Below are 27,228 nucleotides of genomic sequence, written 5' to 3'. Positions count from 1 at the left end.
CTCCTGCCGCCCCGAGTAACCAGAGCGGGTGGGGACTGCCCTTAAATCGGGACAGTGGTTCTCAAACTTGTGTCTCGGGGAAGAGCTTGTTAACAATTCAGATTGCCGCCCCCCCCCCCCCCCCCCCCCCCCCCCGCCCCGCGACGCTAACGCACTGGATTTCGCGTGGCTCGGGTTTTCACTGCAGCAGACTTTCCGGGGGGATCCTGATCCGATAGGCCACCGGTCACGCCCTCCTCAGCCTTGTTTTCCCCTGAACTTAGCTGCCCCGCCTCTCGCCTCCAATTGGCCCGCCGAACGTCCCGCCCCTGCAAGCAAATCTTCCCTTCTGGTTGGCCGGCGGTGAGTCTGTGGCAAGACCTGACCCAACGGGCGCTAGAATTCGAGGATCCTGACCCGGAAGTTAGTCCCGAGGCTGCGCCGTTGGCCGTGGTCGCCCAGCGCGCGCTGGACTTCCGGCGTGAAGCCGAGCGCCAGGTCTTGCGTGAGGCTGCCACGAGCGTAAAAGCGGGGCGTTCAGGTCCTAACCGGGGAGCAGAGGGGTTCCTGCCGGTGACGCGACCGGCGTTGGCGCCGCGGCGCCTGTGCTCGACCGAAGCCGAGGCGCCGGAGCCGGCTGCGCCCGCTCCCGGGCTGGGACTGGAATCCTTGGCCGGGACTCGCAGACGCGGGGTCCGGGGAGCTTTCCCGGGCGGGCGCAATCGGTTTCGGGACCAAGGCGCTCCCGGGGTTTGACAATGGCATCGGGCCCGGGCTCCCAAGACCGGGAAGGGCTCCTGATAGTGAAACTGGAGGAGGACTGCGCCTGGAGCCAGGAGCCGCCCCCGCCGGATCCAGGGCCCAGCCCTGAGGCCTCCCACTTACGCTTCAGACGGTTCCGCTTCCAAGAGGCCGCTGGGCCCCGGGAAGCCCTCAGCCGGCTCCAGGAGCTTTGCCACGAGTGGCTGCGGCCTGAGATGCGTACCAAGGAGCAAATCCTGGAGCTGCTGGTACTGGAGCAGTTCCTGACCATCCTGCCCCAGGAGATCCAGAGCAGGGTGCAGGAGCTGCATCCGGAGAGTGGCGAGGAAGCGGTGACTCTTGTGGAGGACATGCAGAGAGAGCTTGGGAGGCTGCGACTACAGGTGAGAGAAAGAGTTGTCTTAACTGCGGTTGGTTTGGCCCCGAGGACTAGGACATTGCGGTGGCCCCGTTCTCGGTACCTTTACTTGGTCCCCCGAGTAGGCTTTATATGGGCAAGAGGTCTTTTCACAATTTAGTCAGGGAGACTCGTTTTCCAGGTTTCCCCCGGAAGGACAGAGTGAGCCAGGAAGAATGCCCTATTTCCACACGGAGGCAGGGGTTCTGGTTTACTGTGACCCCCGGAGTTAATTCTTCATTTGCAGGGTTCAAATCCTCACTCTGTTCCTTAGTTTTGTGACTTTGGGCAAGTGCTTAATCTCTTTAGGCTTCAGATTTGCCACTGGTAAAGTGAGAATGATAAAACCATCTTTCTAGGGTTGCTTTGAGGGCTGCAGGTTGAGCATCCTGTAATTTTGATCACACGGCTAGCTAATAGTGCTTAATGTCTGGTGGCTGTTGTTTTGTTAGGTCCAGCAATCTGGTCTCCTGTGCAGAGCTAGGTCGGGTTATTAGTGAATTTAGGAAAACAGATTGGCCGTGTGGTTCTGAGGGCACTTGCCCCCAGGGTCACCCAAGTTTAACTTATCCAGGAGTGAGGCATGGAAGCAAATAGAAAAAGTGGGGGGAGGCAAGAGGAGGTCAGTTGAGTCAGAGAGCTGTGCAGGGAAGGTGTGCCCTGGGAGTGGACACCCTCCCCTCCTATTCTCTCCAGTGCATGGGCGATCAGGAAAGCTTTTAGTGTAAACCATCCTTCTCTCTTGCTGGATCCGAAAAGATTATTAACAGTGTTTCTCTGTTGAAGACTTGCCCTCAGAATTCTGTACTAAATTCCCTTCGTTTCGGGCCCTGTTGTGATGATGAGTGATGTGGGTTGGTTCCCAGGTCACAAACCATAGGCGGGGAACAGAAGTGCTTTTGGAGGAGACTTTGCCTCTGGAAACAGCACGAGAGTCACCGAGCTTCAAGTTGGAGCCAATGGAGACTGAGCGAAGCCCTGGCCCCAGGCTGCAGGAGCTGCTAGGCCCCAGCCCCAAAAGGGACCCCCAAGCTGTAAAGGAGAGGGGTGAGGAACAGTTGTCTGGGCAGGTGGGAGGGAGGAGGGGCTTCGGGGTTGCACCCTGACACCAGCAGGTGGAGTGCGGTCGCCCAGGTGAGGGAATTTCCCATCTTAGGGTTCCTAGATGTGGAGTGAAAAGTGGTGGCTTGGGTTCTTCTGGGGATGGGAGGCGGGAGGGGGATCCTAAGTAAGCCCTTCAGTATGCACAGCACAGACGTTTAGATCTTCAAATGATGGAGGGCTTGAGTGCTGCAGGCCAGCAGGGAACGTGACTGGTGTCCTGCCCCCGCACGTTGCCATTTTGGACATCGCTTTATTATGCCTCTGCTGCCTTCTTTTGCTCATTGTACAGTGCTGAGCAGAGACTGGGTGTCGGGGAGTGGATACCGTGTTGTAATAAGCCTTGGGTTCCCGAGAACTACAAATGCCATTCTCATCATGATTTCTGTCACTTCAGCATTGTCTGCTCCCTGGCTTTCTCTCTTTCCTGCTGAAGGAAACATGGAAGACAAGGAGCTGACTGGGCCCCAGGTGATGTGGAAGTCCCCGTCGTCTCCCCTCCCCAGCACCTCTCCCCGCAGTTGCTCTTGTGGGGATGGGGTCTTTCTGCCTCTCAGAGAGGATCCTTTCTCTCTCACCACGCACAGCCTCCCCGCCGCCTTTGTTTATTTCCTCCACACCTCACTAGTGGGCCTGGCACCCTTCTTCCCCATGAAATGTGTCCTTGACACCCTGGGTTTTGCCCTATAACTCATGACTCTGCTTGAATTGTTCTTGGTGCCTCAGGGGCTAAAGGAGATCTTGTGCTGTTTCAGTTGCCCGAGAGCTTAGAGGACGTGGCTATGTACATCTCCCAGGAGGAGTGGGGGCATCAGGATCCTAGTAAGAGGGCCCTCTCCAGGGACACGGTGCAGGAGAGTTATGAGAATGTGGACTCACTGGGTAAGGACTTCTTTTCCAGGGATGAAGACTGAGCCGCTTCTTACCAGGGGCCTGTCCCTTAGCCACTCACCTCCAGGACATAAGTTTGGAGTTTCGCCAGAAGACCTCCCTTTTTCTAAAGCCTGCTGGCTGAGGATCAGTCAGACTTCTGGCAGGTGGCACAGTTGGCAGACTTACGGCCCCCAGCTGCCAGAGCTAAAGGCAGGGTGTGCGAGCTTTCCTGCACTTCCCCCGGCAGAACAAATCAGATCCACCGACAGCCTCCCACACCCCCGCCTCACACACAGTCTCCGTGCTTGATGCCTTGTAATTTTGACATGCTTATTCTTCTGACCTCACTTGTATTTTCCATGCTTCATTAGTATTTCTAGGCCCTTCCCCAACTTTCAGGGGGGCGCTGGCATCAATATTCCAGCTCAGCAGTTCTCCCAGCCCTTAAAAACTCAGGAACGGGGGATCCTTTTTGGAAATTGAAATGATACATATGTGTAAAACAGGAAAAATACAGTGGGATGCTTCTATAAGTTGAACTATTATGCAGAGATTAAAAATGAGGCTTGTAAAATATGACAGAAAACTGATAGTTGGATCTGGGTAACGAGTGTACAGGTATTGTAAAATTCCTTCAACTTGGGATGTATGAAAATTCTCATAATAGATTGACACTATAGAAAAGTCACACACACTTTGTTTTCATACATCAGGCACGGCTGTCAGCGCACTTGCTCTCCTTCTGCCTCGGCGTGACCGCTGGGTTTGGTTTCCTTCATTGGGACCTTCTCCAGGTTCTCCGTCGTTGGGCCTGGCTTGGTGCCTGAACTTGAACATAGCTTTCAGTGGGTGCTGCTCAGGAAGAGAAGTTCAGATCACAAGCTCTTAGAACAAAACTGTTTAAAGTTCATGTTTGCTGGGATTAGAGTGAGTTTTTAATTTTAGCATAGCACAGGAATGGTGCTTTTGGGTTTTAACCTCAGGGTCCTCTCGGAGGCCTAGATTTCTTTCTGGTTGTCCATTGTGTCATCTTTTCTCCTGGAGTTGTCAAGTGGAACTCCGTTCTAGTTTATATTTATCTGTGAGAGTCGGGGCTCTTTTATAATAAACTAATTCCTCAAGAACTGATCACTCTAGTCATGTTTATTTGGTTGTTTTGATTATAAAAGTGTACCTTCTCATTGCAAAAGGCCCTGAGTACTACAAAAGTGTAAAAAGAAAAAAACCCGTAGTCTCCCTCTTCCGATGTCTTTCTCTGGAGGTAGTCACTGAGAACAGTGAGTGCAAGTTCCAGCCATTTGCTGTCAGATTTGTTGCACGTTCTGTGGATATGTCCCCTAAGTACAGGGAACAAGATTGTCTTTTTACTTCTGCCTGGTAGAGAAAAATGGTGACATAGAAATCTGTTTCTTCCATTGTAAACAGAGTCTCAGGTTCCTAGTCAGGAGGCCCTGAGCACCCAAGTGGAACAAGGAGGAAAGCCATGGGATCCCAGTGTTCAGACTTGCAAGGAGGGCCCGAGTCCCAGCAGCCCAGCTCCAGGTAAGGAATGGAGATGAGCAGCCTGGCCAGCTGGTTTCCCGCTGTTGGAAGGGAGGCCTTTGAGGATTTGGGTGTAGGGCCAGCCCGTCGCTGCTGCCGGGGAGATCCCAGGGCGCAGAATGCATAGAGGCATTCACCCCTGGGGCCCACCCTAGTCCCAGCTCTCTCCATCCCGCCCATTTCCACAAGGCAGAAGCTGGAGCCTCAGTTGTAGAAGGAATTGGGGGCCTGTACCAGGGAATTCAGGACTGGTCTGAGTGAGCGCTGGTTCCTGAGTGATGGCCCCACCCCTTTTCCTCTTGGAGTGCACTGCCTGCACGGGAAACTGAGGTAGAACCAACCCTTCCGGCCTTTGAGCTACAGGGAGTAGCAGATAGGTGGGACTTCCTTTTCTCTGGTGTGGAAATAACACAGGGGTTTGGTTTCTCTTGCTCTGCCAGGAGAAGAGAAGTTTGAGAACCAGGAAGAAAGCGCGCAGTCCATTTTTCCTGAGAGCATCCACCCACAGGCACTGCTGCCTGGCCAGGCCAGAGGGGAGGTCCCCTGGAGTCCTGAGCAGGAAAGGCCTCGAGACAGGGCAGAAGGGCACTGGGAGCCTCCCCCAGAGGAAGGGATGGAGCCATCCTTAGTGGGGGCTACAAGTTGCAGAGAACTGGGGCGACCAAAAGAATTGCAGCTGAAGAAGCTCCACTTATGTCCCTTGTGTGGCAAAAATTTCTCTAACAACTCGAACCTAATTAGGCACCAGAGAATCCATGCAGCGGAGAGACTGTGTATGGGTGTGGGGTGTGGCGAGATCTTTGGTGGGAACCCACACTTCCTGTCACTACACAGAGCACACTTGGGAGAGGAGGCCCATAAGTGCCTGGAATGTGGAAAAAGCTTCAGTCAGAACACCCACCTGACTCGCCATCAGCGCACGCACACGGGGGAGAAACCCTACCAGTGTAACGTGTGTGGAAAAAGCTTCTCTTGCAACTCCAACCTTCACAGGCACCAGAGGACACACACAGGCGAAAAGCCCTACAAGTGCCCTGAGTGTGGGGAGATCTTTGCTCATAGTTCCAACCTCCTTAGACACCAAAGGATTCACACGGGAGAGAGACCTTACAAGTGTGCCGAGTGTGGGAAAAGTTTCTCTCGCAGTTCACACCTTGTCATACATGAAAGAACTCACGAGAAGGAGAGGCTTTACCCCTTCTCTGAGTGTGGCGAAGCAGTGAATGACAGCACTGTCTTTCTTACAAATCCCGGAACCCACAAGGCAGAGAAAAAACTCTTCGAATGTTTGACTTGTGGGAAAAGCTTCCGGCAGGGCATGCACCTCACCAGGCATCAGAGAACGCACACGGGGGAGAAACCATATAAGTGTAACCTTTGTGGGGAAAACTTCTCTCACAGATCAAACCTAATCAGGCACCAGAGAATTCACACCGGAGAAAAACCCTATACCTGTCACGAGTGTGGAGACAGTTTTTCTCACAGCTCCAATCGGATTCGTCATCTGAGAACCCACACGGGAGAGAGACCCTACAAATGTTCGGAATGTGGAGAGAGCTTTTCTCGGAGTTCCCGCCTTATGAGTCACCAGAGAACTCACACGGGATAGAAACAATGGGATTTCTCTTCGGCCCACTCAGAGGGTCCTGTTAGGAGCTGGTGTTCTTTGCCCAGGCCCCCAAATCTGTTTTTAAAGTAATTACCGTAAAGAGGAGCGAGGTGGGTGTCAGTGTGAGGGAGGTGCGGAGGCAGCAAAGGATTAGCGTAGAACTAAAACGGAATTCTGTCCAAACTGTTGAGGGTGGCGAGTTTTTGAGGTGACCTGCTGAGGGCAGAGTTCTCTATGAGGTCTCTTGGCCCGGGGTGTGCCTACTCCCTTGGTATCTTAGCCGTGATTCGGGTGCCTTACTGTATCCATTGTGTGTCCCGACAACTTTGGGAATCTGTGTGACTGCCCGTTACTGCTTTCCCCACTTGGAATGTTCGGCAGGGGTGCCTGGGCTCCTGAGTCCTGGGACCAAAGAAGGGTGAAGGATTCTGGGAAACCAGCTTATTGGCCACAGAAGACTGGCTGGTGACTTGCAGCTCCCCCAGAAGCCCTGGCTGGGAAGCCAGGGGCAGTCCGGGGCAGCCACCACAGTGCCTCTCGGAGAGGAGGGCTCATGCACAGGCCAAGCTTATAAACATCACCTCAGACCAGAAGGAACCAGAGGCCTGAGGGACACAGGAAGAGGGAGTTTGCAGTTCAGCCCAGGCATTGGCACAGGAAACCGGATTCTGACTTAGTCACCCTTGAGGAGATTAAGACTCACCCCACTTCTGCACAAGAAAGAAACAGAGCTCTGGGGTCTTCGGAGGGTTCTGTGAAAGCGGGGTTCCCTGAGAGGCTTTGCAAATGTGCATCCTGGGGAGATTAGGGATCATGCTTTCCCTGCTGAAGTCTGTTTGGGTGGTAATAAATGTCTTCAGGAAACATGAGCATGTGCAGCTCCTCACTGAGGACCTTTGTCCTGGCATCCAGTGTTGCTTTGTCCCCTGTCTGCTGCGGCCGGAGGACCTGTCTTCTGTGTGGTTGGTCAAGGGTTTGGATGAGGTGGGCTGAGGAGGGCTGAGGGAGGGTGTGCTCCTGGCCGGCTCCAGGCTGGGCCTGCTTCCAGACTGGGAACAAAGGGTCAAGCCCAGCGGCTGCTTAAGGTCATATTGTCATAAGGGTCTCCTAGTAGGCTTCTTCGCTTTCAGTGAGGGGACAGCAGTAAAAATGTCTTTGATTCTTTGTTTAGAATGTTTACTTTCTAGTGACAAAGCTGAAGGAAAATCTGGCTCTTCAAAGACAGGACATAACTGAATTATTGCCTGTTAATGGAGGGAAGACACAGGTGAGGTGAGGCCAACATTTTTAGAGGAAAGCTTTGTATTTTAGAATGGGGAATTGGGAATAGGAATTCCAGGAATGTTTATGAGAAAAAGGTAGAATACCAGGAAGTATTCTAGGAGTAGGAAATTCTGATGCCAGGAAAACCTCTCAGGATTTGGCCCTGTAACTGTTCTCTGGGAGGAAAAGGTGGAGCATTACCTGGCAACTGACTGTCAGATACAGTAATTTTTTTTTAAGATTTTGTTTATTTATTTGACAGAGATTACAAGTAGCCAGAGAGGTAGGCAGAGAGAGAGGAAGGGGAGCAGGCTCCCTGCTGAGCAGAGAGCATGATGCGGGGCTCGATCCCAGCACCCTGGGATCATGACCTGAGCTGAAGGCAGAGGCTACCCAGGCGCCCCCAGATACAGTAATTTTAAGTGAGGGAAACAACCGTGCATACCCTTTTCCCTATTTCCCTATCAGTCTTATCTCAGCCCTGCCTCAGTGTAGTAGGAGTTTATCCTTGGTTTTCTGAGCCAGTTTTTAAAAATCTTAGTTTCTTGGGATGCCTGGGTGGCTCAGTTGGTTAAGCATCTGCCTTCGGCTCAGGTTTTGATCCCAGGGTCCTGGGATCGAGCCCCGCATTGGGCTCCTTGCTCAGCAGGGATCTCTCTCGCTCGCTCTCTCCCTCTCTGGCAAACAAATAAAATCTTTAAAAAGTAATAAAAAATAAAAATCTAGTTTCTAATTTCTTTTCTTTCTCCACAAGACGGAGTAGTGCAGAGTTTGAGGGGCAGGCGAGAGGGTGAAGGTTTGAGAGATTAATTTAGGACCATGGTAGCAGGACAGGACTGCTGCGGCTGCTGATGCCATGAAATGCGTGGGTGAGGTCAAGTTGATGATGTTACTAAGCACTCTTTGGCAAAGACTGCAACTTATGTGGGTTGTAAATCTTTTGAGAATGGAAAGCGCCCCTCTCCCCATAGTGTCACCCATGCAGATCTGATAGTGGTCCCACTGCTGTGGGTCCTACTGGGAGCACTGTGGCTTCAGGCTAGAGCAATGAGCATCCCAGAAATTCATTCCCTGCACTAAAAAGGCTTCCCAATAGGAAGCGCTCCCCACCACCCCCACCCCGCCCCAGTCTAGCTCCCCTACTAGCAAATTCACAAGCAAAACTGTTCTTGGCCTGTTGTAACGACGTGGATATTCCATGCAAAGCATTTAGTTCAGGGCCTGGCACACAGAAGGTAGCCATCTATTGGTATGTTCTGTGGGCGGATGATAGTGGCAAGGCTGCCTGCTGAGCACCTGCCTCTGATGCCACACTGGCAGAAATCTCCCTTACTGACAGGAATGAGGATCTCTTTCCTTATGGTCTGGTCAAAGAGCGGGTTGGAGGTCCTTATGCGCACTCCCATGAGGTCACTGCAGGGGATGGCAAAGTGCGTGCTTTTTCACATTTGTCCTTTAATCCTGCACACACACTTTTTATGTTTACACTTTTACCCACTAGTCCTTGAAAAAGAAACCAGAAGTCTCCAACTGGCTGTCAGGTCAATGGGAGACTGACACTGGGGCAGGAAAGACCCTTGGCTCTTCAGCCCAGATGGGTACAAAGGAGACCTGGGAGATGTGGACTGACTTGGAGCAATAGCCACAGTCCTCGGAGCAAAGGTGGCACAGAAGAGCAGCAGCAGGACTCCTGGGTGGAGAACTAGTACCACATGTAAGCACTGTGGAAAAAACCTAGCCGGGGAGCCTGGGTGGCTCAGTGGGCTAAAGCCTCTGCCTTCAGCTCAGGTCATGATCCCAGGGTCTTGGGATCGAGCCCTGCATCAGGCTCTCTGTTCCCCAGGGAGCCTGCTTCCTCCTCTCTCTCTCTGCCTGCCTCTGCCAACTTGTGATCTCTGTCTGTCAAATAAATAAAATCTTTAAAAAAAAAAAGAAAGAAAGAAAAAACCTGGCTGAGGCCGATTAAGAGCAGCAGGCCAGACATCACTGAGGACAAAGCTTGTAAGGCCAGAGACTGGAAAAAGTATTAAACAATTTTCTTTTCTCCAGAAAAAAAAAATCAGAAATCACTAAGAGTTTTTATTGCAGGAAGGGAAGGATTTATGGGTCTCAATGTCATAATCTGAAATTTATTAAGATTCTGTACATCCTAGCCCGGTAAACAGAGTTTACTGTTTGAATGAAACTGTCAACTGATAGCATTTTGGAAAGTGCAAAATCACCACCACTGCTTTAAGATCTGTGATTTTTGTAAATGTTTCACGAACACTTAAAACAACGAAGTCTTTAGGAAGTTCTAGCAAATTTATTAGCACTAGGGGGCTAACTTCTTTGGGTGTCAGCAGCTCAAAAATAGTTAAGATTAAAGCTAAAGTGCATTTATTAGAAAAAATAGAGGTGCATTTATCCTTTTAGCCTTCAATCTAGCTTGCAAACACTTCTGATTAAAATCTGACTTCTACTGTTGAAAGGGAGACGTAATTCTTTCTGATCAAGTCATTTTTACTAAGAGGAGCTATGTGATGCCTCAGGTAGCCAGTGAGGAGCCAGTGGGAATGGTCTAGGTAAATTCAACAATGAGGAAATGGTTGATTAAAAATCGCTCAGAACACCAACACATTTGGACAAATCTTCCAGTTAATACCCTCAATTTATCACTGAAATGTCCCAGAAACTGTAGTCAGCAATCAAAACTGGTCACACGCCAGATTCCTGTTCTGAGGAGGTGGTCAGATTTCCGCAGGCAAGAAAGGGTAGGGAAAGACTTTCTTTCTCAAATCCTGGTGTATGTTTTTGGACATAATCCGGAGTCGTGTTTGCCTCTGTACCCCCACTCTTTCCTGCTCTTCTGGGGGGAGCTCGTTCAGCCACCGGAACGAGAGTGAGGTACCTGGGTTTCTCGGGGAGCTCTACACCTGAAAATATGATTTCCAGAACCAAAGACATCAGCCCCTTCCTGAGCGCCTGACCGCCCGCCTGCGCTCATGCCCCGCTGAGGACCGCTCCCGCGCGGGCCCCGGGAGGAACAAAAGCGGACGCGGCGGGCGTTCCGCAGCCGAGTCCTGATCAACCTTCCCGCACCCCAAGCCCAAGCCCTCCTGCGACCTCTGCTTCCCGACCCCGGGGACAGCTCGCCGTGCCACCCGAACCCGGCCTCTAGCTCGCCGGCAGGAACTTCATGATTGCGCGCGGCCCCGCCTCCCTTCGGGCCTACCCCCTTCTCCCCCGCCGCTCTGGCCAGCCGGCGGCCACTCTATGGCTGCGCCCGTCCCACCCGCCCGCTCTCCGCCCGCAGCTTCTGCACGTCCTGCCCGCTCTGGCCCGCTTCGCGGGAGCTCTATGGCTGCGCCGGGAAGCTTCTTCCCCGCACGCTCCTGCCGCTATGGCGCATTGGCTGGCGTTCCCCACAGCTCTCGGCTACCGGGGCTGGGCCGGCCCACGTGGCCGAAGGCTTCCTTCTCCCTCTCCAGCGGACGCCGGCGGCTCTACCCCTGTCTCCCGAACGGTCCCGGGTCTCTCGGGTGTGCGCCTACAGCGGGCCTGGCTCTCGTCGTCCAGCAGGGGGCGAGCGCAGGCCTGGGTGGTGTTGCCGCCGGGAAGGGCGGACCTGCAGAGCGACCTGAGGCCAGGAGCCTGCTTAAAGGCAATGGGAAGGCCACGAAGAGGCTACAGGGTGAGAAGCGTTAGGGAGAGGCCAAGAAAGGAGACTGATGCAGGTGTCCAGGTAGGGGTGATGGCGGCCTGGACCGCGGCACGAAGAGCAGGGAGGAAGAAGTGGAGACAAAACGTGAGCCGTTTAGAACGGAGAACAGCCTTATGTGGGCCCCGGCGGAAGTCTGAAATCCTAGGACGACCTAAGATGAAAATCTGGCCGGACCTGTCTTTCCTGCTGTTCTTTGCCAGGTGCCCTTACAGCAACCATCCGGGGACCTTGCAGCTTCCCAGGGAGATACACTGTCACGTCGAGGAAAGAGCCTGAGCTCTTTGCCCGGACTGCCCTGCCACTGCCTGCACTCAACTTTAAAGCTCGGCTCAGAAGTCGCACTTGACCCTCTTAGGTACTTCCCCTGCTACCCAAACACACCCAAAGCCCTCTCCACACTCATCTAGCACTTACACATTGAATGGTGGCTTGTTCTATTCGTTTTCTTTTTAATTCAGGTCCAAATGCCCAACACCAGGCTCGGTAGCTAGCACGGAAAGGCAACGTGAACCTTCCTGAATAAGTGAATACTTTTCAAAAGGCTGTGACTGCCTGTCATTTACTCTGGAAATGTATTATCCATGGCGGGGTGGGGGGCGGGGGCGTTTGATGCAATGATGAAGATTAAAAGGAACTAGAGAGCTGTCCAGTAAACTCGACTGAAATTCCCATCAACTTCTTCCACAGTGCGTTCTACTCTAGGCTTAAAACAAATCCTAATGTTTTATTAATGCCAAGGTCTAAAGCACGTTAAGACAATAAGATACAAAAAGTTGTATTTACCAAGTAATCTGCCTATTTGTTTTTTTTTTTTTTTTTAAGATTTTATTTATTTATTTGACAGACAGAGATCACAAGTAGGCAGAGAGGCAGGTGGGGTGGGGAGTGGGAAGCAGGCTCCCGGCTGAGCAGAGAACCTGATGTGAAGCTCCATCCTGGGACCCTGACCTGAGCTGAAGGCAGAGGCTTTAACCCACTGAGCCACCCAGGTGCCCCTGCCTGTTTTTTAAATACATAAAACATACCAACGTGTTAAACCATCATTGGCCAATAGATGTTGGGTGCCTTTCATCTTTTTAATATATAACTTCTATAATCAGCGTGTTACTTACACAATAAGGGGGGGGGCAGTAGGTGGTACAGAGTTAAGAAACCAGAGAATGTCACACCATTAAACTAAAAACCAAATCTATTCTTTTTTACTTTTTTATATAGTTTAAAAATTTTTTTTCAAAAATAGTCAGCATATAGCTTCTTGTTATATGCTCTGAGTGAGATAGAATGTAATGTTCTTGACATCCATTCCACTTAGATAATCTGGGACAATAACTCTTCATTATTCAGATCCTTGTCTAAAATTGAAACAAAAATGGATGAATCAATGTTTTTATACTTTAAAGAGACAAATTTATTTTTAAATTGTTATGTCTAGAAACAACACATAAATGGGCAGCGCTATGCAAGATGAGGTCAGCTGAGAGAAACAGTGGCAGTTCACAACAGGTCTGCATCACGTATGACTACAGAAATCTGTAAATGCAAGATCTAATTACTAGAAGTTGAAGGCATATTGAAGGAATCCTTCATAACACGAGGCCTAGGTTTCAAAAAACTACCAGTTCGAGAATGCACTGTACTCTGGAACTGTTTTTTTATTATTTCTTGTTGCATCTCTTTCAGCGTGAAATGGAACCTCTGATACTCAGGTGTGGCATCAACAAAGTCAAGAAGGTAGTCCAGACTCTCTCTGACATCAGATAGCTGAAATTCAGCAGTCTGCTCTTCTGCTCCTCCTCGTTTCTGAACAACTTCCTTTGTAATTCCACTTTTTGTTTTTTCGAGGTTACCCTTCTCTTCATCATCCCCAGTGAACCACACCCTGTCATCCGCCAGCGTGGTTTCCAACTCCCCACACTTCTCAAGGATTTCTCTATAATCTCCATCTTCTAAGCCCCGAAGATTATATTCAGGTTCCTTTTTGTAAAGAAGATTTTCCCATGCATTTGCTATGGTTATTTGTTTCACTTCATCCCAACTCTTTGCCCAGTTAAAAATTGCACTTTTTATGTTGTAGATTTTAATCTTGGAAGCTCCTTTTTCTCCTTTATCTTGCTCATCATCACTTTCTTCAAAAATGACAAGACTCTCTTCAAGTTGCTTCCACCTATAAAGTCGTTTGCAGCTCAAGATCACACCTTGACTCATTGGCTGAATCAGGGTCGAAGTGTTACAGGGAAAGAACATGCATTTTATTTGACCGTCCTCACTACTGAGTGATTCGGCAGAAGGGTGAACTGGAGAACTGTCCAGAAGTAACAAGGCCCTGACGTCCTCTTCATGGAATCCTAAAACATTAAGCTGAAAATGCCTGACCTCAGGAACAAAGTTTTGAAAGAACCATTCTGAAAACAATTCTCTGGTGAACCAAACATCTTTACTGGGCTTATATATCACAGGTATTGCACCTGTGTCCTCTTTCACACTTCTGGGCAGCTTTGATTTTCCGATAACGACTGATTTTAGTTTATGAGTTCCATCTGCATTTGCACATAAAAGCGCAGACAACCGTTCTTTGTTTATTTTCCTCCCAGGCAGGCAGATCTCTTTCCTGCTTGCCTGAATGTTTTCTGGCATTGACTTCCAAAAGAGGTCAGTCTCATCCCCACTGTATAGCTGAGCTAGACTCAGTTTCTCCTCTTTGATAAGCATGTACAGTTTTTGTCGAAAGGGCTCAACATTTTCTGAAGCTGAACTTAGGACTTGTTCTCCACATATTTTTCGATTCCCAATGGCGTGCCTGTTTCGAAATCTAAAAAGCCAACCAGTGCTAGCTTTAAAGTCAGTTCGCCCGAAACACTGTGCGAACCTCTCTGCAGCGGCCTGAAGCTCCACACCCCTCACGGGGACGCCAGCTGAGCGTTTCTGCTGGTACCACATGTACACTGCGTCATCCACATCTCCGTATTTGGCTCCTGTTGTCCTCTTTCTCTTCTCAGCCCCTACCAATGGCATGTCCTGCTTCAGTACAAAGTCCAAAATCAATTTCTTATTCTTCTTAATGTCATAAAATGTTGATTTACTGATTCCAAATTCATCCATTACACTTTTCAGAGACCGTCCAGCTTCAATCCTACTGAGAACCTTCATTTTCTCCTCCAAATTCAATGTTGTATATTTCCCTCTTTTATTCATACTGAATTGGGTTCCAGACAACCAACAGGAGAAAAAGAGGGAAAAGCCTTACTTATTTGGGAAAAATTAAAAGCAAAACAACTAGCTTAAAGCCCCAAAAGGCACAGGCATTTGTACAGAAGGGTATTGGGCTAAAAGGGATAAAGACTCATGACACAAGTGCTAGTCTACAGATGAAGGGCTTATGAACTCAGAAAGCCGCCACTGTCAAAGCCCTATCTAGCCTTTGCTCTGACAAGGTAAGGATGATCGGTTCTCAGAACCCCATCTTCCTCCTCCTCTCTTGACAGCTCCAGCAGCTCTAGTCAGGAGTGACAGGAATACCTGCTCTCCCTAACTCCACACAGACACAGACAGCAGGAGCAGAGGGGAGATGTGTCCACAGGAAGAAACCCAGGTGAGCTAAGTCTACATAAAAAGTAGTGCTTGAGAAGGGAGTGTGAAAGCCTCAAAGGCATAGACAGAATAATCTTGTGTAGCAGAGAAGCAGCGTGGCTTCTCCCCCTCCAAAACGACCTGATTTCACCTCACTGCCAGAAGAAAACATGGTGCTCGCGGTGCTCTGTAAGCAGTATTCACTGGGCAGCAGGCCATCCACCCGGATGAGGAGTCCAAGCTATCCTGACATTGGGATGTCTGGGGAGCTGGCATTCCTGAACAGTTGTTAAGTATGTTTACTGAGAAAGAAAGTTAGTAGGTTCTGTTGTCCATGTGAAGAAATCTCACATTTATTACATTCGATGTAGCATTCTCAAAGACCGAGCTTTAACTTCTTGTGTGTACCTAGGTAATCTCTAAGTATGTAAAAACCTGTTAGTGGCACTTTCCCACTCGGAGCTTCTTCCATGAGTACATCTGGTATATTCTCAAGTGTTATTTTTCATTGAAGTTTTTCCAAATTTTGGAATTATCAAGTTTCAGAGTCCTGGCAGTTCTCAGATAAGTACAAAAGTTTTAAAAATATTTTATCACTGCTAACATTCTTTAAACGATTTGATTTTTCATTTTTTTGTTCTCAATTTACATTAAGATGTTAAGTAACAGATTCAATATATTTGAAACTTTATTCCATTTCTCTTCACTGTAGATGTTGCTTAATCGGAAATAATACTTTTCCCCTGTTTGAAGAAATTCAAAGGATTTCTCACCAGTGTATCTGATATTCCTCAGATATTCCTTGCAGATCTTCCTGGGGATGCCCAATGCCATTCCAGGTCCTTCCAAATGTCCTACTCTAGATTAATTTCATTGTCTTCATTCCAGACACACAAACTCACGAGAAGTAACAAAAACTGCAACTTTTATCCATTTCAGGTGCTATGAAGAAAGAAAAATATGTCAGAAAAATAAGGAAAATGATTGGCAGTTCACTTATTTTTTTCCTCTCCTATACTACAGAGCCTGATTGGCTATCATTCATTCCTCAACTACCAAGAATTGTCACAAGCTTCTCCTCTAGAAACCCAAAAGAGTTCAAGCTGCTAGTTTTCCTCTGTAATTATTGCTAGAAATGCCAAGGGGTCTGTAGAACACTAAGAGGATCATGAAAGAGTATGGTCGTGAATAGGGTATGGAGCAAATATAGACTAAGATTCAAGCAACTTTCTAAAAGGCAGCATAACTAAGGGAATTAATCAGTGATAAGTAATATACATGGAAAAAGAAAAAAAAATTGGTCAGGAGCAGCATTATTAAGTCTAGCCGGTCACACGGCAAAACCATTCAGCCCAGTATAGCAGTTGTATGGTATCTTGGGACAAAGTGCAGGTCTTTGCTGTCATTGCTTCCCAGCTGTACGTTCATCATTTTTCAGGCAGTGCCCAGGCAGGGGAACGTGATTTCAAAAGGAGTCTGGTGGGATGTTGGTGGGCTCCACAGCCAGGGAAAGGAACCCTGCCACAGCCTTCAGACTATGAAAATCATTACTGGTCCTCTTCATTGTTCCCTAGTTTGTGCTGCCTTCTTGCTTTCATGGGGTGTCTTTTCAGGGTGTCTTTTCCCACTTTTCCTCCCCCAACCACCTCCACACCCAGGTTATGAATCAGGCCCGCCAGTACCCTGCAAGGGCACCACTGGCAGAACTTCATTTATTCGCTTTAGTAAGTTCCCAGCATATGCTCAGCCTTGGGCCCGATGGTGAGGATCTCAATGCTAAGAGCACTACTGCGCCCTGGAAAGAATTGCTTCTGAAGAAACTAAGTCTCACCCTAGGCAGATTCCTAGGAAACGAGCCTGCTCTGAAACCTGTGCAAGTGACCTACGCAGAAGCTTCTTCTCACCTCCCGTGCTTAACCCTTTGCTCTCACTGAGAAGGGATCAGCACAACAGGATTCCACCTAAAAGCAAAAGTAATATAGTGGCCTGGTACTGGTCTCCCATTTTCATTCCCACCTTCCCCTTACTTCTAGATGAACTGCCCTGGGAAAAAGTCTCCAGCGATGCTCCAGGATTTACTTAATTAAAAATGCAGTTTCTTTGGGATGCCTGGGTGGCTCAGTTGGTTAAGCCACTGCCTTCGGCTCAGGTCATGATCCCAGGGTCCTGGGATCGAGTCCCACATCGGGCTCCTTGCTCAGTGGGGAGCCTGCTTCTCCCTCTGCCTCTGCCTGCTTGCGTTCCCCCGCGCTCGCTCTCCCTCTCTCTCTGACAAATTAATAAATAAAGTCTTAGAAAAAAAAATGCAGTCTCTTCACCACCATGCGAAGCACCCGGTGAGAGGGCTACAAGAACTTACTTTCTCACTGCTAAGTCTCCCTCCAAATGTAGCCCGATCACACTTAGTGAACACGTATGATGGATCTTCTCACACCCCAATCTTTCCCAGCTTTCCCTCTGCGTGGATGTGGCCCCATTCCGTGGAGCAGACAAATCAGGTTCAAGGTCTTTTACCATTTCCCCAACAGTAAGTCGACCTTCCATTTCCTCGGACTCCCGCCTCGCTCAGCCTGGGCCTCCCCTCTTCCTAGCCTCTGTACTCCTGACGGTCACGAAAGTGCCCCAGTCCTTTGGCCAGATTCCATGCAGCAAAGACTCTGCCCTGTGCCCCCAAGCCCTGGATGCACGTAGTGGACCTGATAAGTAAGCTGTTTCCTGGCGAAGGCTGACGCTAGGAAGGGTCCTGATGATTAGGAGACACCGACAACCCGAAATGCCCGGATCCTGAGAAATAGGGTTCACGAACTCTGGCAGAGACTGCAGGGACACAAGATGGAAAGGGGGTTCCCATCATACAGGAAGCATGCCATCGTGCACGGAGCGGGAGCCAAGACTGCAGGGGACCTAAATCCCGTACTAGGGGCCGCCGCCCGTCGCTCGTGGGACCGGGGCCGAGCCGCGGCTCCCTATTCCTGCCAAGGACACTACAGCTAGAACCCGTCACACCGGCTGGAACCTACCTCATCAGGAAAACGTGATCGTTGTGAGGGACACGCGGCCCAGAGGAGGGACCAAGCCCTCGGGGGCCGCCAATCCTGACCGGGACGAAAGCCCCGGGAAGGCCGAGGGCCCCGCGTGCGCAGGGGCGGCCACCCTCGCCGGGCTGGGCTCCGAGTAGCGGTGCCTCCCGAAGGCCACGCAGGCACTAGCCGGACGCGCAGTGCCTTCCGGTGCGGGACGCGAGGCGGCGATAGCCGCTCGCCGAGCCGCGTGGAGGCCCCTCTAGGCCGCGGCAGGAACGGGACACTCGATAGCATTAACGCTTTCCGACCGCCAGGGCGGCATTGGAAGGAAAGCGGGTTTCCTCCGCGAGGGTGGGGCCCGCGGCGCGGCGGCTCGAAGCCCCTCCCCGGAAGGGCGTCATTCCGCTTCCGGCCGGAACGCGGTGTCGGATGGGACCCGGGTGGGGACGCGGGCCTGACAGCCGGTACTGAGGCGGGTCGTGCGCGTGGCGGGGCCCGCTTGCGAGTAGCGCGGGGCGGAGGGCGGCGACCTGCAGGTGAGCGGGTAGCAGGGGGAGCGGCGTGGGCCCCAGAGCTCCCGAGGAGCCCCGGCAGCTGCGCGGTGGCGGAGGCAAGGCAGCTATTGTCCGTGGGCGGCGGTGGTTTCGGGCCGGGCGGCCGCAAGCTGACGGCCGGACCGTTTCAGGGAGCCCCGCCGTCGGACTCCACCATTCTTTTGTCCGCCTTTGCGGAGACGGCGTCGGGGCCGCGGCGGCCAGCTTCCCGACTCGCTGGCCGGAGTTTCCGCGGGTCGGGGACCCGGGCGGTGCAGCCTCGAAGATGTCAGCCTCGGCCGGTGCCGAAGCGCGACGAGCGTCCGGGTACCCGCTGAGCCGGCCGGGCAGCCGGCCATTTGAGAACATCGTGGCGTCCTGGCCGAATTTGGGAGCCGCTCGTGCGGTCTCAGGCCAGGGAAGGGGAGGTCCCGGACTCTGCTCAGTCTCGCCTCGAGGTCTAAATGAACGTCGAAGAAAGGGAAGGTGGGCTGAAGGGTCACCGTCAACAGCATCAATTCCCCTTCTCTCGTTCTTTGCGGCTTGGCCTTTGGATAAGCGTTTTGTAAGCCAAGGTCAGCTGTGATTTTTCTGGGTCAAGGAAAGAGGTTCTTAGAATAGGACTGCTTTTTCCCTCATTACTTTCCTCCTCCTCTGGTGTCACTTCTGTGTCCCAGCTGTCCTGCCAGTATCCGTAGAGTGGAAAGGAAAATCTGGAATGTTCCACGTACGGAGGGCTTCGTCTTCACAAGAGAATGAAGGATCAGAGAAGTTGGACCCCCTTGCTAGAGACAGAAGACTGGGATGACACGTTCACATTTAAGAGGAACTCAGAATATTCCCCCGATCCTCCCTTGGCGTCAGTGTCTGGGGTGGGAAGCACAACAGTGAAGTCTTTGGAGAATCCCCATGCCTCTTGCAGCCAGAGGGTGTAAATGTTCTCACTGCTAACCTTTCTTGAATCATTACTTTTGCAAAGACCCAAGTCCTCAGTGGGTATTTGTCTGTCAATGAGCTGTGCATTATTTCAAGTGTATAATAGAAGAAGAAAGGGTCTGGCAGTGGGTTCTTTAAAAGGAAAGGACGTGCACCGCGGTGGCTCAGTGGGTTATGTGGCAGCATTTGGCTCAGGTCGTGATCTGGGGGTTCTGAGATGGAGCCCCGTGTCAGGCTCCCTTCTTATCAGAGCGTAAGCTGCTCCCTCTGTCCTTCCCCCTGCTCGCTTTTTCTCTCTCTCACTCAAATAAGAAAAGTCTTTAAAAAAAAGGGGTGGGGGATGGCACCTGGGTGGCTCAGTGGGTTAAAGCCTCTGCCTTCGGCTCGGATCATGGTCTCGGGGTCCTGGGATCGAGTCCCACATCGGGCTCTCTGCTCAGCAGGGAGCCTGCTTCCTCCTCTCTCTCTGCCTGCCTCTCTGACTACTTGTGATCTCTGTTTGTCAAATAAATAAATAAAATCTTTAAAAAAAAAAAAAAAGGAAAGGCAGATTTTTCTTCATTTTTCTCCCATTAGGAGTAGTGGATAGTAAAGTTCATATGACTTTCTTACTGATGTGCACTTTTCTTCTGCTCTCAGTGTTTTAGGAAGAAGATCATTTTACTGATTTTGTTCCCGAGCTGACCAGGTCTTACTTGGCGAAGGTTGTACTGGTGGAGTGTCCCAAGAAAAGAAGAAAACTGTTCGTGCAGCAAAATAATGATGGTAGATCTGAAGGTGGCTGACTGTTTGAACCCTCAGATCAGGGTTCTGTCAGAAAGCAAGGGGCCTGTGATAGAGAGTTCCAGTCACAGTAAGAAATGTACCGCACAAACGGACAATCCCAGTCCTGAAAGCTGTCGCCAGCACTTCCGGAATTTCTGCTATCATGAAGCAGCAGGACCCCGTGAAATTGTTGGACAACTTAAGGAATTATGCCGTCAGTGGCTCAGGCCAGAGCTCCACTCTAAAGACCAGATCTTGGAACTGCTTGTGCTAGAACAGTTTGTGACCATTCTACCCAGGGACACCCAGAGCCGGATAAGGAAGGACCATCTACAGAGCATTGAGGAGGCTGTGGCCATGGTAGAGCACTTGCAGAGGGAATCTGGTCACGCGAGGAATGGGGTGAGAAGGAAGATTCCGGATACGTGCAGTGAAATAGAATGAAGGCAGACATGGGTGGGTGCAGTTAATTGAGAAATAAGGTGAACTCGGTCACTGTTCTTTTGGAGGACATTTAAGGCAGGACCAGAAACCACAGACTTAGCAGTAGTCCTCAGGTCTGGCAGACCCTTGGCAGAGAAAGATTCCTTTTGTGCTCCTTAGAGCCAGACTGAATTGAGGGTAGTAGCCTACTTTGGGTTGTACAAGGACAGGGGTTTTGAGCTCCAAATGAATAAAAGGCAGTAAGGAGTTGGAGAGGGAGGGGAGGACTTTGAAAAAGGGAGAACACTTAAAATGCAGGTTGAGCAGAGACAGTAAAGAGAAGGAAAACCCTAATAATGGGAGAAGAATGTAAAGGGAGAGAAAAGTAGGCAGAAGAAAGGGAAACAGCTTTGAAAATCTTGGCAGAGTAGCGGAGAGAAGAAAGATGTTGAGGGATAGTGTCGTCTGACTCATAGGTGAGAGCCTCCACAGTGCTCTCAATGGTTGGTCCTTGGCTCTGCTGGTTAGCGGGGAGTTTGTCCTTAGCCAGGTGGCAGAGCCAACTTGCTTCAGGCCTGCTGGGAAGAAACAATGCAGGCATATGTGTAATGCCAACATTTTTTGGAGGTAGGTTGGAGCCAGACTTTCTTCCCCTTTCTTCCATTTCATCCGTGTTCTGTGAAAACGTTCCTTGGCCATGGTGGATAATATGGTTGAGGAGACAACTGCATTTATTCAATTCTTTAATCTTTTGAGAAATTGAGAAAACAAACACTAAGGAGGGATCTCAGTCAAGGGAGAAATCCTGTCAAAGTAGCATGAGAACAGGTGGCCTGTGTAATCTTGCTACTGATCTTAGTTGGTCTGTATGCAGCGGGGCCGGGCTTGCTGTGTCAGAGGACTAGGAGTAGCCACTTTTTTTTTTAAAGATTTTATTTATTTTGACAAATTTATTATTATTTATTAAAATTATTATTATTTGACAGCTATATTATTGACATATTTATTTATTTTATTTATCTTGACAGAGATCACAAGCAGGCAGAGAGGCAGGCAGAGAGAGGGGGAAGCAGGCTTCCCCCCGAGCAGAGACCCCAATGCAGGGCTCGATCCCAGGACCCCGGGACCACGACCCGAGCTGAAGGCAGAGGCCCCAACCCACTAAGCCACCCAGGCGCCCCGTAGCCACGTTTTTTTTTTTTTTCCTACCCTTTTATCCTAGTATTTCAATGTTTTATGGGTAGCTCTCTGTGGAAAAGTGGTAGCCTGATATTTCTTTAAGTCTTTTTGTCATTTCCTTCAGTGTGACACACTTGCCACCATCTGGACTGTTCACTTTTTCCTCCTTTTACAATCAGCCCCAAAACCTAAAGTAATTTTTGTGGTAACACAGATTGGGATTATTTCTAGGTTGCAGTCCAAGAGCTGGGAAAGGAGGCAGTGCTCTTGGGAGAAACAGCAGAATCTCAGCCAGTGGGCATGTCCCAGGATGAAGAATTCTGGAAAACATACCAGGGTCTGCAAGAACAGCTGAGCGGGAGTACTCATACAGGAACTGAGCCTGTATGTGAGAGGGGTAAGGCACATCATGATAATTCCCTTCTGTTGGGAGCTGTTAGAGAAATTTGTTCAGCCAGAACATCGTGAGCATTTTCTGGGTGCCTGGCCATGTGGATGGGCTGACACAGCCATGTTAGCAATTATGATGTCCCCTAGGTGGCAGTAGAGCACCAGCTGTGGGTGAAGCGGGGAGTTGGCCTAGGGTACAGGAACGTTCTGCTTACAAAACCCTGGTAATAACCCCATGAGCTCTGTTCCTTAGAAAGCACTAGCAGAATGTGAACACAATTCTCTACCAGGAGAAAAATAATAAATGATTAAAAACAAAAACCCAACTACATCTCCTCTTGTACACTGGATAACCTGAGTACTTCATCTTTGAATCCGTTCAATTTTTGCCTTAGAACAATTTACATCATGAGAAGAAAATAAGTTTGTCTTTCATTTATTCACTCATGAAAACTGGGGAGCCTATTCTTCTGACCAGTAGGTACTTGCCTCTTCTGTATGATGATAAGACCCATTTCAGGAAACCACACACACTTGTAAGGGTGTCCCGAATCTACCAAAAGAACTGGGATCATCTGTATTTTAGAAATGAGCTAAGGATGTTTACAGACAGAAGTGAGAGCAATTTCCTCTGGCTCTTTTCTACTTACAGCTGTGCCTGCTCACCAGATCCTAGCATTTCCTGTGTGGACAAACACTAAAGACTGGACCGTGGCACCTGAGCTCGTGTTGCCTGAGTCCCAGGTGAGCTACGTGATCCAGCTGTTGAGGGCTGCCTTTCCCTGCTGCCCAGGACCCACCCTGCCCAGCTCACAGGCATGTTAGCCCCAGTGTTCTCCCTGGGGGACTGGGCACCTCTTAGGCTGTTGATGATCCCTTGCTTCTTTCCTTTTTTGCCTTCTCACTTTAAAAAAAATGTGCTATTAATTCCTTGAGTGCCCAGGTCGACCATGGGCCAGGCGGTAGGGCTGCTTCTGTAGTGCAAGTACTGAGCTGAAGCCCATTGTCTTCTTTAGAGCTTGTTGACATTTGAAGAAGTGGCCATGTATTTTTCCCAGGAGGAATGGGAGTTACTGGATCCCACTCAGAAGGCCCTCTACAATGATGTAATGCGGGAAAACTATGAGACTGTCATCTCTCTAGGTAAAGACCCTCCCTCTTCCATTGGGTAGAAGTTGAGTAATCTGTCATGTTCTCTGCTTACTGGGAATGTACTCCTCTGAGAGGCTGTGTTCCCATATCGGGTTGTTTTTCAACTAGATGGTGTGTGGACAGGGGAAAGGTGTATCCAGGTCCCTTGGTTAGTTTTGTACAGGTGCACACTCCATGTGCTATGTGGATGTCTTGATTTATTTTTTCTCCTTCCCCAAATCTGTTTTCATGTATCTCTCTTCTCGGTCAAGAGCGTTCACCCAGCAGCTACGAGGAAGGTCATCCTTTTCTGTGATCTCGCCCTCATACCGCATGTTAATGCGTCACTGTCCTTCAGGCTCCGTCACAGTGTAGCCCGAGCGCAGCCATGCCTCATCTCCCGGTGCTGTTAGCGTCCTGGCTTAAGCCGGCAGCATGTGTAACAGCCTGACCTGGGCACTTTCTGACTGGTGCCCCTGCCTCTTGCCGTCCCACACTCTTTTCCACAGAGCAGCCGGAATCTTTGAAAAACCTGGTCAAATCATGACATTTCCCATTGTAAACCTTATGGTGAATTCTCACCACATTCTGAATAAAATCCGCACCTTCCTGAAGTGCTTCAGGTCCTCCGGGATCTGACCCCACTCCCCTCCCTGCCCTCACCTGCTGCCACCTGTGCCCTCGCTCAGTCCCCTTGAAGTTCACTGGTCTTTCTGTTTCTTGAAATTGCCATGGTCGTTTCTACTCTCCCCTTTCCTCTGCCTGGCGCACTTTTCTGCCCCATGGCAAAACTCACTTCTGCATTCCTGCTGCAATACCAGTTTTTCAAAGAGGCCTTCCCTCCTACCTCATCTAAAGAAGCTTCAGAGAAGCAGAAATCTTAAAATGCTGGGTAGCCTGCCTTAGGTTTCTACAGAATAGTTACTGTGTGCTGACAACTTTATTGCTGTTGGGTTGTCTCCTCCCACCAGAAGGTGAACTCCCATGAGATCAGGGTGCTTTGGCTTAATCACCACTATACCATTAGCCCAAAGAGAGTTTCTGGCACATTATAGCTAGTCAGTACATTACTAATGGAATGACGGATGAATACTTTCTCAACTTAGCGACGTATATTTAGAAAAGTTTCGTTAAGTGATTCTGGTCTGTTTCTTCCACCTGGACAAGAACCAGTGACTTAAGCAGTGTAAGAAATCCTTTCTGGTCCAGTGTGTGGTGCTGAAGAGCTAAGTAAAAAGTTATAATTATCAGGATAGAAATCACTGCTTTCGATATGCGGCTCACCGACCTTCACCTTGCTCTGCTAGACTTGGGTTCATCCTAAGGAACTCATAGGAGTAACCTGCATTCCCTGCAGATTCTGGGGTTTGGTTCAACCTTGTTCAAATATAGGGTCATCTTGGTGACAGAAGAGGGCACTGTAGAGGGACTCCCATGCCCTTTATCCTCTCCATGCGTCCAGCTTAGGTTTATTTCTCAGTCTCCACGTTGTGTTTCCATCCACAAATGCATTATAGGATAAAACCTGAAAGCAGACAGGGGAGTCTACCCACTTGACCATTTGGGTAGCACATTGTAAACTCTCCTTTGTTCTTCCTGAAATAGTATGGAGTTGTGGGCTGTTGTTGGGTTCCCAGTCCTTGACGTCCTTTTTTCCATTTCACAGCATTATTTGTGCTCCCCAAACCTAAAGTGATCTCCTACCTAGAGCATGGGGAAGAGCCATGGGTTCAAGGTTCCTTGGAGTTCAAGAACAGTCCTGGAGAGCTGCCTTCAGGTAAGTATACCATGGGAAGAAGGCAAATATGCCTTGGATAGCAACCTTTGCAGGGACTTAACATTTAAAATTCTGCTTATCTGTATTTTGTAAGTCAGTAATCTTTGGATATTTCTCTCCATTCCTATAGTTTCGCTTTGCCATACAGTTGGCTGATTGTTATGTTTATTCTCACAGAGTTAAAGGTCAAATCTGACACTGAAAACCATCAGCCTGTGTGTCTTTCTGACTTAGAAATACAAGCGCCAGGAGACATAGTATCAAAAAAGACCCGGGTGAAAGTTCCCCAGAAGACAACAGGCAAAGAAAATCATGGTGATGCACAGAAGATGGGGAAATGGCAAAGAGATTTTCCCGTGAAGAAAAGAAAGAAACTTTCAACATGGAAACAAGAGCTGCTAAAACTTATGGATCTCCACAAGAAAGCTCGTGCTGGAGAGAAGCCATTTAAATGCCAGGAATGTGGGAAAAGCTTCAAAGTTAGCTCTGACCTCATTAAGCACCAAAGAATTCACACTGAAGAGAAACCGTATAAGTGTCAGCAGTGTGATAAGAGGTTTAGATGGAGTTCAGATCTTAATAAGCACTTAACAACACACCAAGGAATAAAACCGTACAAGTGTTCCTGGTGTGGGAAAAGCTTCAGTCAAAATACAAATTTACATACACACCAAAGAACGCACACTGGAGAGAAGCCCTTTACATGTCACGAGTGTGGGAAAAAATTCAGTCAGAACTCCCACCTTATCAAACATCGGAGAACCCACACAGGCGAGCAGCCATATACTTGTAGCATATGCAGGAGAAACTTTAGCAGGAGGTCAAGCCTTCTTAGACACCAGAAACTCCACCGCTGAATGGACATTTGTCCATTGTCCTCATTCTGAAGAAGTTCATCAAGTGGAGGTTGACCCTGAGATTTATGAAAAATATATGAAATTATGAAGCATGAATAATTCTTCATCAGTGGAAAATTTGGTGATATAAATGTGTTTCACAGGAATCAAGGTTGACTGCAGGGATCTCTGTAAGTAGTTTTATACTACTTACATTTTTACACGTAGCCTTTGGGGAATTCCTTAGCAAGAAAGGTGTTGCAGGAACATTGTCAGTAAGGGAAACATTTTTGTAGTTGAACCTGATGAAATAGCAAATTCAGCTTTAAATGGAGATGCGTACATGACTCAGTCTTCTGTGACCAGAGAGGGTAGATACTGTTGGTTTTGCATTGAATTCCCAGCCACTTTTAAACACACTGGTAGAAACATTTGTAGCATGGTCTTCCAAAAGAAAAAGCAATAACCTGCATATTAATTGGATACCATTGCCTTTAAGGTTGTAAGCTTCCCAATTTCAAGAGTCCTATGACACAAAAATGAGTTCTATTGTCAAATTTTCCAAGAACCAAGTTGGATTTTCTTCCCCTTCCTTGTCATTGGACACTGTTCCCAACGTTGGACATACTTAAGTTTCTTCTTGAACATTTTAGGAATTTTAGCTCTTGAATCCTTTTAGCACCATTTTTACTGTGATGAAATACTGTTTACTTCAGCACTAGGGAATTTGCCAGATAAATAATGCACTATCTTGTACCTCATTGGTGGTGTTTGAAAAAGATAAACATCTCTAATGAGATCATACGGAAACGGGTTGGAATGTTTAGCCATGGAATACATGTAAAGAAGAACTTTCTGCAATAAAAGAGACTAGTCCTTTTCTTATGATCTCATATGATAAAAAATTAAAGATAGCACTTTCTGGAGTACTACAAGAAAATTAATGGAAGTTCAGGATGAACTTCTCACGTTTTTATTTGCTTTTCCTTTGGCTTTGTTTATTTTTAAGAACAAGGGCAGAGTTGTGTTGAGGAACTGGAGCCTGTGCTGCAAGGCAGGGTGTTCACTGGGCGTGCCAGAAGGTTGGGTTCCCAGGAACAAAGTTTGGGAATTGGTGCTGAGTGGTGGACAAGGACGGGTGAATCTGCATTCACGTTGGTTGTCTTACACTGTAAACCGGTGTTAAGCCGGCAGGGTCTCCCTGTGTCTGTTTTGTACACAGCGTGTAACAGCAGCCTTCGGGGGTGAATGGTAGATGGCAGAACGCCTCTGTGGGCTGTGAATCTTCTTACTGTCTACAGCAGTGACTCCCATGTGTTCCTGTTAGAGCTTTTAGGTGGCGTCAGGAAGGGGGTTAAATGAGCTCCCGAACACCTTAGAAACAATGAGGTTAAGGCTCTGATGGAGGGACTTGTTCAAGACCCTGTTGCTCTTGGTCC

The 27,228-nt window shown here is 49.1% G+C and overlaps 3 protein-coding genes across 6 annotated transcripts; 2 read left to right on the top strand and 1 right to left on the bottom strand.

The window, feature by feature from the left end:
- The first annotated feature begins 587 nt into the window (after window positions 1-587).
- Window positions 588-7,133, top strand: LOC111155993 (zinc finger protein 263). Its single transcript, XM_022516506.1, has 6 exons — window positions 588-1,124; window positions 2,005-2,185; window positions 2,637-2,710; window positions 2,995-3,121; window positions 4,538-4,654; window positions 5,095-7,133. Exons 1-6 carry the CDS (start codon window positions 738-740, stop codon window positions 6,261-6,263), a joined length of 2,055 nt encoding a protein of 684 aa, XP_022372214.1. The 5' UTR covers window positions 588-737; the 3' UTR covers window positions 6,264-7,133.
- A 5,486-nt stretch (window positions 7,134-12,619) lies between these two features.
- On the bottom strand, window positions 12,620-15,413 carry LOC111155994 (tigger transposable element derived 7). Its single transcript, XM_022516507.1, has one exon. The coding sequence runs from the start codon at window positions 14,419-14,421 to the stop codon at window positions 12,775-12,777; it is 1,647 nt and encodes a 548-aa protein (XP_022372215.1). The 5' UTR covers window positions 14,422-15,413; the 3' UTR covers window positions 12,620-12,774.
- Window positions 15,414-18,331: 2,918 nt separating this feature from the next.
- Window positions 18,332-26,663, top strand: LOC111155995 (zinc finger protein 75a). 4 transcript variants are annotated; one of them, XM_022516510.1, is made up of 7 exons: window positions 18,332-18,355; window positions 19,928-20,455; window positions 21,887-22,052; window positions 22,698-22,789; window positions 23,104-23,188; window positions 24,843-24,953; window positions 25,131-26,663. In XM_022516510.1, exons 2-7 carry the CDS (start codon window positions 20,048-20,050, stop codon window positions 25,808-25,810), a joined length of 1,542 nt encoding a protein of 513 aa, XP_022372218.1. In that variant the 5' UTR covers window positions 18,332-18,355; window positions 19,928-20,047; the 3' UTR covers window positions 25,811-26,663. The 4 variants fall into 4 exon arrangements, with proteins under 4 accessions (XP_022372218.1, XP_022372217.1, XP_022372220.1 ...); XM_022516509.1 differs by having other exon boundaries at window positions 23,062-23,188; XM_022516511.1 differs by lacking the exon at window positions 18,332-18,355 and having other exon boundaries at window positions 20,415-20,509; window positions 23,062-23,188.
- Window positions 26,664-27,228: the final 565 nt, after the last annotated feature.

Source organism: Enhydra lutris, unplaced genomic scaffold, assembly GCF_002288905.1.
Source record: "Enhydra lutris kenyoni isolate GAN:26980312 unplaced genomic scaffold, ASM228890v2 scaffoldscaffold45, whole genome shotgun sequence".
NCBI lineage: Eukaryota > Metazoa > Chordata > Mammalia > Carnivora > Mustelidae > Enhydra > Enhydra lutris.
Note: the sequence above shows the minus strand (reverse complement) of the source record. Positions and strands in the feature narration are given on the sequence as shown.

What these genes read in the sequence shown, in the direction of transcription:
- LOC111155993 (XM_022516506.1), top strand. Translation starts at nt 738, where the DNA reads ATGGCATCGGGCCCGGGCTCCCAAGACCGGGAAGGGCTCCTGATAGTG. An exon ending in TTGGGAGGCTGCGACTACAG is followed by an intron (nt 1,125 to 2,004) that starts GTGAGAGAAAGA and finishes GTTGGTTCCCAG; the next exon opens with GTCACAAACCATAGGCGGGG. An exon ending in AGGAGCTGACTGGGCCCCAG is followed by an intron (nt 2,711 to 2,994) that starts GTGATGTGGAAG and finishes GTGCTGTTTCAG; the next exon opens with TTGCCCGAGAGCTTAGAGGA.
- LOC111155995 (XM_022516509.1), top strand. Translation starts at nt 20,048, where the DNA reads ATGATGGTAGATCTGAAGGTGGCTGACTGTTTGAACCCTCAGATCAGG. An exon ending in TCGTGTTGCCTGAGTCCCAG is followed by an intron (nt 22,790 to 23,061) that starts GTGAGCTACGTG and finishes TGTCTTCTTTAG; the next exon opens with AGCTTGTTGACATTTGAAGA. An exon ending in TGAGACTGTCATCTCTCTAG is followed by an intron (nt 23,189 to 24,842) that starts GTAAAGACCCTC and finishes TCCATTTCACAG; the next exon opens with CATTATTTGTGCTCCCCAAA.
- LOC111155994 (XM_022516507.1), bottom strand. Translation starts at nt 14,421, where the DNA reads ATGAATAAAAGAGGGAAATATACAACATTGAATTTGGAGGAGAAAATG.